Source organism: Cheilinus undulatus, linkage group 21 (assembly GCF_018320785.1).
Source record: "Cheilinus undulatus linkage group 21, ASM1832078v1, whole genome shotgun sequence".
NCBI classification, from domain to species: Eukaryota; Metazoa; Chordata; class Actinopteri; order Labriformes; family Labridae; genus Cheilinus; species Cheilinus undulatus.
The window spans coordinates 19902892-19915731 of record NC_054885.1 but is presented as its reverse complement, the minus strand read 5'-3'; the positions used below and the strand labels follow the sequence as shown (position 1 = coordinate 19915731).

The 12840-nt window shown below is 38.6% G+C and overlaps 1 protein-coding gene across 2 annotated transcripts; it reads left to right on the top strand.

The window, feature by feature from the left end:
* Positions 1 to 6377: 6377 nt before the first annotated feature.
* Positions 6378 to 12579, top strand: ramp2 (receptor (G protein-coupled) activity modifying protein 2). Of its 2 annotated transcripts, XM_041777686.1 has the most exons (6): positions 6378 to 6586; positions 7160 to 7222; positions 7302 to 7331; positions 9054 to 9086; positions 9190 to 9373; positions 9460 to 12579. In XM_041777686.1, exons 1-6 carry the CDS (start codon positions 6526 to 6528, stop codon positions 9707 to 9709), a joined length of 621 nt encoding a protein of 206 aa, XP_041633620.1. In that variant the 5' UTR covers positions 6378 to 6525; the 3' UTR covers positions 9710 to 12579. The 2 variants fall into 2 exon arrangements, with proteins under 2 accessions (XP_041633620.1, XP_041633621.1); XM_041777687.1 differs by lacking the exons at positions 6378 to 6586; positions 7160 to 7222; positions 7302 to 7331 and adding an exon at positions 7338 to 8898.
* Positions 12580 to 12840: the final 261 nt, after the last annotated feature.

Below are 12840 nucleotides of genomic sequence, written 5' to 3'. Positions count from 1 at the left end.
CAAGTACTCCACGTAAAAATAATAATTTAGACATTTTACAATAACCTCCTAAGAACTAAGCTGTGAAACTTGATCATAAAGCCATTCCAATAAAAGTCTTCCCCCAAATTCCATGTAAATCAATTAAAATTCAAGCAAATCCCCCCAAATTCCAAATCAATTTCCCTTACTTTTGTCTTTATGAAATTCCCCAAAAATGTATTAATACATTCTACAAAATTATATAAAAATAACAGAAAAGTCCCCGAAATATCCAAATTCCATGAAATACTTGACAATTTCTAAGCAGCACCCCCCCCCCCACCAAAAAAAAATTCCTGAACATTATCAAACAATAAATCGTCAAATAAACTTTCAAAAAAAAAAAAAAAAAAAAAAAATTTAAAAGCAAGTTCCCCCCAAACATTCCATTCAAATTCTGCAATCCTAATCCAAGCCAAATTACAAAAATACTTAAAAAAAAAAAATACATATTACAATGACCGCAGAGGTGTTGCTTCAGCACAGAAAGAGCTCAATCTTGTCCTGAGGAGTGCAAGAGAGAAACATAAAGCTTCAGTTGAGTAGAGTTTTAGCTCCATGAACAATAAAAGGCTTTGGGATGGTCTGAAAAACATAACAAACATGACCAACAGCAGGAAAAATATTGTCTGTTTAGATGAACAGGGTAGAGCAGACAGACTGAATGAATTTTTCTCTAGGTTTGAAACTACAAATTGCTCTAATGATGTAGCCGGTGTCTTGGACTTTATTAATGCTACAGATAGCCCTCAGGACCTGAAGATTGAACCACAACAGGTGCAGTTCTTTTTCAGCAAAGTATGTAACAAAAAATCTACAGGTCCAGATAATTTACCTGCTTTTTTGCTGAAAAGATGTGCATCTGAATTTTCTTCTGCATGGTGTCCTATTTTTCAGCAGTCTTTAGAAAGTCATACTGTCCCAGCTCTCTGGAAAAAATCAGTTATCATTCCTGCTCCCAAAACATCATGTCCTTCCGCTGACACTGATTTCAGACCTGTGGTATTAACATCAGAGGTAATGAAATGTTTTGAAAAAAATCATTGTTAACATGCTCAAATCAGAAGTTGGACCCACTGCAATTTGCATACAGACAGAGGCGTAGCACCGAGGATGCCATTATTAGTGTAACACACCTTATCAGTAAACATCTTGAAGCCCCTTCAACATATGCATGTGTTTTATGTGCAGACTTTAGTTCAGCTTTCAGTACTGTTCAGCCTCATTTATTGGTGAATAAGCTTGCTGAACTATAAGTTACTCCTTCTATCATCAAGTGGTTTTACTCCTTCTTAACAAATAGAGCACAGCAGATGAAGGTTAATGGTTCTCTTTCAGAGGTCAAACTCTGCGGTACTGGGGTACCACAAGGCTGCGTAAGCTCACCCATCTTTTTCACTCTGTACACCAACGAATGTAGAAATAAAAATCAGAGCAACCACATCATCAAATTCCCTGATGATACAGCTATACTAAGTCTGCTACATGCTGATGTCTGTCCCTCAGTGTACTATCAGGATATTGCCACATTCAAAGAATGGTGTGACAGCCACAACCTCATTCTCAATGTAAATAAAACCAAAGAAATGATTTTTGACCCCCGAGAGGTGAGATTGTTACCATTGTTACCATTGACGATAGTGTGATTGATCAGGTAAGCTCCTATAAATACCTGGGTGTCCAGTTTAATGACCTCCTTAAATGGACTGTCCAGGTAGAATACCTTTGTGCAAGTTTGGCCCAGAGACTTCACTTTCTGCGCAGATTGAGACTGTTTGGAGTTACCTCCAAGATAATGCTCACATTTTACAACGCAGTAATTGAAAGTTTAATAAGATATGGCATGGCAGCTTGGTTTGGCAACCTCTCTGTACAGCTCAGGTCTAAAATAAATAACCTGATAAAAACATCTATTAAAGTGATTGGGAGGAAAGAACAGCCTTCTTTGAAATCTATCTATGAAAAAACTGTTGTACACCAGGCTCTGAAGATCCTGGTTGACCCCTCTCACATTTTATTTCAGGAGTATGAACTACTCCCCTCGGGTAGGCACTATAGAGCCTGTAAATATAAAAGCAATCGTTTCAAACTTTCTTTAATTCCTACCTCAATCACACTGCACAACAAAAAAAAAACAGACTGCAGTCCCTAATGTTCCCTAGTCTGTGTATTCATAAGTGCTATATCTTCCTGGCACCTGTTTGCAGGTGGGCACTCTTTGTGGTAGTTTGTCTAGCTGGTAATCTGTAATGTCCTCTTTTGCGTGTATATTCAGTGCTTTTCTTAGTGTTTATTGTATGAACTTTTATGATGTTGGATGCTTTCAGGCACCTTATGCAGTATTACAGACTCTGTATTTGTAGTCGGAATTGTCAGTATTTACTGAATGAACTGTTATGCTGTTGGATGCTCTCAGGCACTTTATATAGTGTTACAGACTCTGTATTTCTTCTTAATGTTGATGTTTGTTATGTCAGTGTATGTCTGAGCTGTGTACGTTGCACTACTGCCCAAGGCAAATTTCCCCTCGGGGACAATAAAGTATATCTTATCTTATCTTATCTTGTCTTATCTTATATATTGTTGCACCTACTTTGTGTTTCTAGGTTATCAACAAATCTGCATAAGTGAAATAAGCCAGCCCAGTCCTTTGTTTGTGATTCCCCTCTGTAACCATGAGCAGTCTGTTCAGAATCTGCACTCACACTAACACCAACTGCTCTGAAAAATGCTAAGAGCTGGTTCATATGAAGTCAAACACCTTCTCTAGTGTTTAATCCATATTGTATATATATATAGATATTTTTAAAGATATACTTTTGGGCTTTTTATACCTTTATTCATAGTGGAGAACAATGGATAGAGCCAGAAACAGGGAAGTGGGGTGAGAACCCAGGCCACCTGTATACATGGAGCGCGACCTTACCACTAAGCCATCCGATAATTGTGACCAAACTATGGGATAAATGTTTCAATTAGACTACAGGGAGTGTGTTAAAAGGTGGAAAAGAAGAGTAATGTGTCACCTCTAAAGCAAAATGAGACATTTACAATATTTGTGACAATAACTAGAGTGAGTATTCTGTTTTTCTTTAAATGCAGATTCTTTTTTTATAGCTTATCACTTCAAAGTAAGAGAAAATGTACATGACATACTCCTTTTTTAGCACACAAGATGGCAGTGTCCAGCCACTGTCATCTCCTGTGTCAGCTTTCAAAATGATGAAAGGAACCTGTCTTTTCACACTCATCATGCTTTGCCATCGTGACTGCCTTAGTACGCTCCTCTATAATCACCTTGCTGCTGTGAATCATTTCAGTGCTCGGATTCTGCTCCCTATGTGGTGCATTCTTTGTAACTAATGATGCATTCAGTGAGCAAAGTATGTATCAGATTATACAGCATGTTTGGCATGCCTGCAATCATATTTGAAGTAATGCATGCCATGTTGATACTGAGCTGTCAAACAAAAGCAAACACCCAGGATGTTAAGCTTCGGTGAGGGGGGGTGGCTTATATCAGCAAAGGGGGGTTAATTCTGCATGATATACAATGTTTGTTGTCCTTGGCTCTAGTCATAGTAGGACTGGAGCCACTGACTGTGGTTTACCTTCTATAACCTATAACAAAGGCTTAGACATTCAAAAACCAGTGCTTCAGAAGCAATTCAAACTGACTATGACTGATGGAAGAAACAAATGATGGACTTGTCAAGTGTACTTTTGTCCATTTTGCCCCCACCAAAGAACTTTTGAAATAATGTCAGGCTCCTTCCTGTAGGCAAAATCTGTTTCGCTTTTTAGCTTTGACCACCGTAGAGTCTGATACATATGTGTTTAAGTTCTTATTTGTGGGATGTTTTACACGAAAAAGAGTGGCCCCATTTTTCTGAAATGTGGAAACAATTGTGTCCCTGAGCTACCTGACCCTCCCCCAAGTCGAGCAGCTGAGAGAGACCCGGGTCATTCAGTGACGTTGATGAGTGAATCAGTTTCATGCTGGAGATCCCTGCAGCCTCAGAAGCTCAATGTGACGTCAGAAATGGTGGAAAGAGGGAGCTTGTCATCAGCACTGGTGTTGTAACAACCTGGCACTGATACAAAAATACTTTTTTCTCACTCAACAAAGTCATACATGTGAAAGTAAAGCTCATGCTGTACCGAAACAAAAGCAGGAACACATTATCTGGAAAGAACTCTTCCTCTTCATGCATCAAAGTTTTCTCTGAGGTTTGGGTAAAAGAACTGCTAAAGTGAATTAACTTGTTTGAAGCTTTTGTGGCCATGTGGCAAAATGTAATAAGTTACCTCAAGTGGTGTCACTTAGGCCTGTATTTGTTTGAGGTAGAGTCTAAAGGTTTGAAAATCAGAGGGCTTGAAGTATATACAATTTAGAGGCAGCTACAGTGCAATCAGACAGTATTTAGACCCCCTTCACTGTTTAAATTTTTGTTAAGCCACTCCTGTCTGTACTTTGCTGGGATGGTACTGGGCATGTGATGAGCAGTGCCTGGTTTCCTCCAGACATAACATATACCCCATAATGACAGAGGGAAAATTACATTTTCATCATATTTTGTAGTCCTCCTTCGATCTGGGCTTAATGGCAGACAGAAGCCTAACCCCAATACAAAACACATGAAAGCCCACTTGGAGTTTACAAAAAAAGAACCTGAAGGACTTTCAGACTGTGAGAAACGAAATTCTCTGGTCTGATGAAACCAAGATTAAACTGTTTGGCCTCAATTCTAAATGTTATGTTGGGGGCAAGGTTATTATAGTTAACTAAAACTAACTAAATAACTAATACTAAAATTCAAAAATCATTTTAGTTAACTGAAACTAAGCTTTACCGAAAAAATGAAAACTAACTAAAACTGTATAGTGTGCTTACAAAACTATCTAAAATAAAATAAAAATGGACATAAAATATCCTTAGTTTTAGTCTTTGACACAACTGTATTGACTGGCACCGACACCAGTCTGGGGAGTGTAAAATTGCCTGAATTGACTGGTCAAGACTTCATACAGTGGTAGTTTTATGTCTGGAATTGTATTCAAACATCATCTTTAAATAGATAAAATTATAAGTGAAGATCAGCCTGCTTGAATGTATTTTTTAAAAAGGTATGATGTTCCCTCAGCCCTGACATCTATCCGAAAAAAACTAAAACTAACACTAAAACTAATAAAAACGAAACTGAAATGAAGCATTTCTGCAAAATAAAACTAAACTAACAAGCCAGCAGTAAAAAGTAATTAAAACTAAACTGAAATTAAAAAAAGAAAGTGAAAATGAAATAAAAATTACAACTATTGAAAAATCCAAAACTATTATAACATTGGTCGGGGGATAGAAAAAGAAGGTGCAGCTCATCACATGCTCAGTACCATCCCATCACTGAGGCATGATAATGGCAGCATCATAGTGTGGGGGTTGTTTTCAGCAGCAGTGACTGAGACTGGTCAAATTTAAGGGAAAGCTGAATGCAGCATTATACAGTGATATCCTCAATGATAACCTGTTCCCTGGTGCTCAGGACCTCGGACTGGGCAGAAGGGTTACTTTCCACCATGACAATGACCCTGAGCACACGGCCAAGACAACACAGGAGTAGTTTAGGGACGACTCTGTCAATGTCGTAGAGTGACCGAGTCAAAGGGCTGACTAGAACCCTATCGAACATCTCTGGAGAGACCTAAAAATGGCTGTCCACAGATGGTCCCCATCCAACATGACTGATCTTGATAGGATTTGCAAAAAAGAATGTCAGAAGATTCCCAAATCCAGGTGTGCAAAGCTTGTTTGCTCCATATTCATAAAGACTCAAGGCTGTAATTACTGCCAAAGGTGCTTCGACTAAGTACTAAGCAAAGGGTCTGAAAACGTGGTATTTCTGTTTTGTAGGCTACTTAAACAGTTGAGTGGGTGTCTTTGAAAACCATGATTTGATTTAACCCATGATATTTGCCTGAATTTATTTTCAGGTTTGTTTTTCTCTTGTTTTTCTCCATTACACTTTAAATTTGTATTGCTGAAATGTGTTGAATCTCCCTGGATGACTTGACTCATTAAAGTAGTAAAAGACTTTAATCAGGATTTAATGAGTACTCCCTATCTTAACTGTTTTCACAACAAAGCAATAAAATTGATTACAAAGTTCCTTAAGTTCCTGGTTTATGTACTGGGGGGAAAAAAATAAACTTAGTGGCCGAATGCCCAAATAGCAGATTAAATGCTTCAGGTCAAAGATGAAATCGAGAGGGTGGGCCTCACTTCAGAGGGTGGGATGAGAGAAAGTAACAGATAAAGAGAGTGAGTGAGAGAGAGATGGTGGACCACAGTAGTTCTAACCTTATCAGAGGCTCTCTGTCCAGTTGTGTAAATCCGCCCATCCTAGGAAATGAGGGCTTCCTGTTGTTTTATAGAGCCTTCCTGCAAAAAAGGTTGAGATATGTAATCCCTACCCAGCAGAGAGGACAGACAGAGCATTGTCAGGCAAAATGACAGCAGCTACTTTCTCCACTATGTTTTTTGGCTGTTTTGTGACTCTCCTCCTCTTGGGTAAGTAGATTTACACACTGTCCATTTCTTCACTGTTATGATATAACTTCTTTACTTGCCCTTCAGCTCACCTCTTAAGAGGAATGCTTGGGGGCTTTCACTGATTGAGTAGCTTTTAGAAAGGAGCTTAGCAAGTCTTGTGATGGAGTTTTATACCTAAACTGTAAGAGTCATACAGTGTTTTTTATTGAGACAATACAGTTTGTTTTTAAGAAGAGGAACCTTGTGTTTTTGTGAAGAATATTTGTTTTATTCTTTATTCTGAAACTACTTTGTTTTATATGAAATAACATCATTTATTCTTGTGGGGAAGGAATGTATTGAAAGTTAAAATGTCCTTGAGTAAACCACTCTGAGATTTCTTTAAGGAAGGCAGACAAAGGGAGGATGTATTGACCTGCTCACTCCCTACAGTTTGCGCCTTGCAATTTCCTCTACCTCCTCTTTTCTCACAAGTTGTGAATCTTTACAAGCAGTGTTATTATTAAAATCAATGTAAATCATCATTTTAACCTACTGGAGTATTGTCTATTACATCTAATATTAAGTTCTCTGTTATTTCTCCTGTGGCAGGATGCACAACTGTGATTTGCCTTGTCGATGAAAAGTTGGCCTTACAACCCACCACAACAACAGGTATGTGCATGAAAAACAAATATATATCAACATGCTTGAGCACAAATCCTCTGACCAATCTGACATCCTCTTTCTGCAGGGTACCATTCAACAAAGTTGATGGCTGCAAGTAAGTTTACACTTTTTTAACTCACTAACATTAAATCAAACCCGTGAATTGTCACGTTTTGATTCAATCTTGCCTCATAACTTTGGCACAAACACATGAATCCTGTTTACATTTTATTAAACATACAGTTAAAAGAGTGATTATATGTTTATGCACACTGGGGTGTTTTTTTCTGTCTGGATGAGTTCTTTAAACTTATTTGCTGGACCGGAGCTGACAAACAAAGCTTTCTGCCAAGATCTCCTTGTGTGTGTTATCATGGGAATCCAAGACAAACTCCAAGGGAGGTCTCTACCAAAGAGGGGTCAACAGCAGTAGACACAGGGCCCATAATGGTTTTGGGTTAGAGGTTAACTTAAACCTTATTACAAGCAGCCCCCCACACGGCTCAACTTCCTGAATTTGTTCGTCATTCACCCCACGCAACGTCTGTGATCAACGCATGAACTCAAAGTTGTGAAACAACTGGAACTTTGGAGCAGCGCCCCTTTCACTGTTCCTCATCCTGTGCCTTCCTTTTTTCTCTCTCTCGCTCTCCCTTAACTGTCCCCCCTCCTCCTCCTCCTGCCAACTCCCCCCAACTCAGGGCTCCTCCTCCACTGAAAAGACACATTTCCTGATGTCATTACTAAATCAAAATGCAGCTCGGCAAACAGATGTTGTGAGAGGCCCAACATTTGGATTTAGTGACATAAATTAACAGTTGGTCGTGAGAAAACATAAAGTGCACACTTCAGTGTTCCTTCATCGCACCTCTCACACTATTCTCTGTGAAAAAGTAGCTCAGATGTTGCTCACTCATGAGCTCCTTATGTCACAGAAAACTAAAGTTTCCCACACTTGTGGTTAAACAAAAGTGGGGTATTTTTTACCTATGTGTCGGAAAAATAGCATGCCTTAAAAACAGCTGTCAGCTCTGACTAATTATGTCTTCCAGGTTTGTTCAAATTAGCCCAAATATGAAATCATGGCTGTCTGGAGAGCACACCCTGCAGAGTCATGATTACATCCACCCCAAAAACACTAAGCCCTAAATGTTTACTTATGTTTCCTATTTGGCAGAGGCAGCCCAAAAGGCAAATAAATCACATGCTGTGAGCCGGCCAGGCCTTCGACTGTGAGAAACTGAGACTAAAAAGCAGAACAAGAGTTAAAGAGTAAAGGGTTTTCAGATGTGAGTCCAGCCCAGCTTGGGTGTGCTCCCTTTTATTTGGGAGAATGGAGAGGACAATCTCTGTTGCCTCCACCCCTTGAAAAAGGGAAGAAAATCCAAAAGAAACGTGTGCTGGAGAGGGAAAGAGTTGCTGCCAAGGCGTAGGGTCGTCAGACAGATCTCGGGAGAACATCTGCTAACCGCGGGTAACACTGTTTGGACATCTGGTTACTGAAGGTTACACAGCGTCTCTTCCATCCTGTCGGGTTTCCTGTTATGCCTCGCTGTACACAGTTTAAGAAGTTCAGGTTTATCATACATGGTGATCAGTCGGGAAAAGCGCACCTTTATTTGTTTTCTCTGACATGAAGGGAGCACTTGGTTTCATTGGGGTATTCCTCTCCTTTCTCTGCGGTGAGTGTGTGGTCTCCCTTCTACAGCTGCAAATGCCTGTCTCAGTGCTGCACATGTGAACAACAATAGAGCTGTCTTTACACTGTTTTTAAATGGAATGCATGTTTGATGACCTTTTCTTCTTAAAACATTCTGATTTACTAATTTCTTTTTAGATGCCACTTATGGAGAGTCTGTTTTACCATTTGGTAAGTGCAAAACTTCATGAACATACACATTTAATCAATGACCCAAAAAATCTAATGATCCCACTCACAATTTCCAACTCTTTTTCTCCTTCCAACTCTACAGTTCATTCATCTTGTGGGACTAATGCTCCACACTGTGGGGACTATTGCAGCATCTGTTCTGATTACAGTGCATCAATAATGGATTGCCTTTCCTTTCTGTTTGAGCATTCATGCCTCTTCACATTTAAGAATGCAATGGCAACCCTAAATGATACTGACTGGTGCACTTGGGGTAACGTGAGAAGGTAGGTAATATCTGTTTATATTTGCAGAGAGAAATACTGTTTTCCAATGTTTCAATACTTACTTTCACTGTCTGTCTCCCTCACAGCATGTACAGTAACCTGAGCTTCTGCACCGAGGAGATTTCTGACTGTCTCCTGATCCCGTGGCCCAACCCTCTGGTGGAACAGACTTTTGTGAACATTCACTCTGAGTTTTTCAAAGATTGTCCCTCAGAGGAGCTCAGTGACCCGCCGCCAGCCATCGTCTTTGCTCTGGTGATAACTCCCATCTGCCTGATCCCTGTCATGGTTAGCCTTGTGGTGCTCAAGACCAAGAATGGGGATGGCAGCTCCTGAAAGAGAGAACAGCTTGATCATGTGTACCCACAGCTGGACTATATATTTCAACGCTTATCTTGCAGAGGACAGAACCTTTTGGACACCTGCGCTTCAAACTAAAAATATCAGCCACAAAGGACATAATGACATATGAGGCTCCTCATGTTAACAGAGACTACCTTTAACAAAAATAATGTTATTATAAATGCCATACTGTGAAAAAAATTGTTTTATAGATTTCTGACATGTAAGGTGAAAATTTTTGTTAGTCACATTCTATTTGCACATACTGTTATGAAAACAAAGCTTGATCTCAATGGAGAACCCAGAAATCAGGGTTAGGATAACAAAAGCTCTACACTGTAAAAACCAGACAAGTTAAAAATACTCCAAATTTCTGTTGAAACGTTTAGTTAGTGGAAACAAGATTTTAGAGATTGACTCAACTTGAAATAGATAATTAACACAGTCATCCTTGATTAGCTTATGGGACTCAAAATATTAAAGGCAACCAAAAATGTACATACATTAAACTTGAACATTTATACAAGTCAAGGTAGGCCAACTTAAGTGACACTGACTGAAAGATGCACACTGAATCAAGAGAGTACTGGTCCATCTTTTTCAGTATATCATCCATTGCATATTGTGGTAGTCCCCTCAGGTGGGACTTCTCTAACTGAGTAAGCAACTTCACTCATGGTGCAAAGTGTCTCATGCTCAAAGGCAATCTAGGAAAACTATGCAGATGTAAAACTCATTTCCACATGGGTATGTATATTAATATATGGATGATGCCTCCTAGTGTCCAACAAAAAGAACTTTTTAAATTTTTAAATGGATGGATTAAAAGCTGATAAACTACCTGTAGCCATTAGAGAGGGTGATAGTGCCTAGTTTTAACCATTAAGCAGCTTAGGATGCGTGTTTACTGCAATTCCTGAGATAAACAGGACTAATATTGCATATAAATAAATAGTTGAAGAAGTCGGCCTACCATGAAAGCAGCAGATTTTTCATATACAGACATATGAACAGCAAAACGAGCTAAGCTAAGTTAACTTAATTATTCATTCAAATGTTCATTTATATGTAAAATAACTGTTTTTTTTTTTTATCAAACCACCCCTTACAAACGTTTCAATTTAATATTTAAATATATCTGACATTATCAAAACAATATGACAGCACTTCATACGACAGATAAATCCTCACATATTTTACATCAAAGTAGTTAATATGACAGCATATTATATCAAGCTGATAAATATGACTCATCATAGCCTTAATCTAGTTAAGAGCTAGGTCAGCTAGCACACTGCAATATCTCAGAAATCTACCGCAAATGTACATGCGGCATATTCCAGATGAACATATTACAAAAGGCGTTTCACAGGCATATCAGACATTACAGAGATTCCCACAGGAATGAATGGACTTCCTGTACATCTGCAATCATATGTATGTGGAATCAAAGAGTAAGGGATGACTGCCTAATTACTTAAATACAATTACAAAAAATAATCTAAGTGACTGTTTACTCTGCACTCAAAATGTGCTCTAAAAATAGAGCTGAAATAGCCATTTTGGATTTTTAGGATGACAAAACTCAATTCTTTTAACAACCTTCAACTTCAGTCTGAGGTTAGTCCCCAGATTAAGGTGTGATTGTCAAATAATTTGAGTACAATGGCAAAAATTACTTAAAATGATTGAGTACTGTTAACTTAGAACATAAAATGATCCAGAAAGCCCGATTCCACAGAGATCAATGCTTTTTCCTCATGATGCTTTAATCTGTCCCCACAGATGGAACTTCCCTAACTGAGTGGGTAACTCCACTCATGGTGCAAAAGTGTGTAATGTTCAAAGTTATTCTGGGAAAACTCTGCAGATTAAGGGATGATTGCCAAATAATTTGAGTACAATGACTAAAAATACCTACAGTGATTGAGCACTGTTTACTCAAAACAAAAAATTTGTTCCATTAACTCAGAAAAACTGAGCTGAAAGAGCTAGTTTGGATTTTTAAGTTAACACAACTCATTTCTTCAAACATCTTTCAACTGTTTGGTCCTACAATGTAGATCTGGCTTAAGTAGACCAAATCTATTTGTGTGAAACCTCCTTATTTTTTTTGGATGGCAGTTTTGTTTTGTAAATGACAAGGTAATTTTTATTACTGAACTCATCTTGAGTAATTATTTTTATTGCAGCTTTAACCTTACTCATCTTTGAGCCAGGTATTTGACAAAGTATGCAAAGGGCAACTGCAGCATTTTAAATCTGAAGTGTATGAATGTGTTTCTCCATGTTTTATACATAGAAATGGTCCTGTAAATGGGCAAAGGGAGAACGAAAATATGAGTTTAGTCTAATGCACGGATCTGCTTATGTGAGTCATAGCGTCTGTAATGTTCAGGGTCATCTGTCACGGGACACAATGAGTGGGAACGCCTAGAAAAAGGAGCTCTCTTCCTGCTATTGTCTATTTTTGAACTGTAACAAATCCTTCAGCACTTTCCCCCCCATGAACAACCCTGTGGTCACATGATCAGCTAATTGATGCAAAGTTTATCTGAACTACTCCACATGGACAAAAAGGCTCAAAATAGTCTCTGCAGTGATAAACACCGAGCAACGACAAGAAGATAAAAATGTTATCTACTGCTTGATAAATGTGGTGGTGCATTGTTTAGTTTTTGGTGACAAAAAAGCCATTGTAAGAGCTTAAAGAGCTGGAACAAAATGTGTATTTATATACTGTGTGATACTGACTTACTGTACAGACTGAGGGAACAGATTTTGCCTGCTCTCCCATAATGTACTGCATTGATTTTGATGGGCCTTTTTTATATTCTAAACAATTAAATACAGTTAGATTGTTGGCTGCTGCGCTTTATTTACTCATCAAGATTAAACAAAAACCCTCAAATTATATTTATGTGAGTTCATTTATAAAAGAACTGCTCTGAGTTATAAAGGAGCCTTTAACCTTTGCTAGTGTATGATGAAACACTCCATCCCTGAGAGGACTGGACACATTGCACTGCTTTCTGCACCAGGTAGAGTTTCCTGGATGAGGAGTACATTATGTTGCGGTGCAGTTGCTATGCTGCACAAGTGTTGATATGAAGTGACGGAAGCAG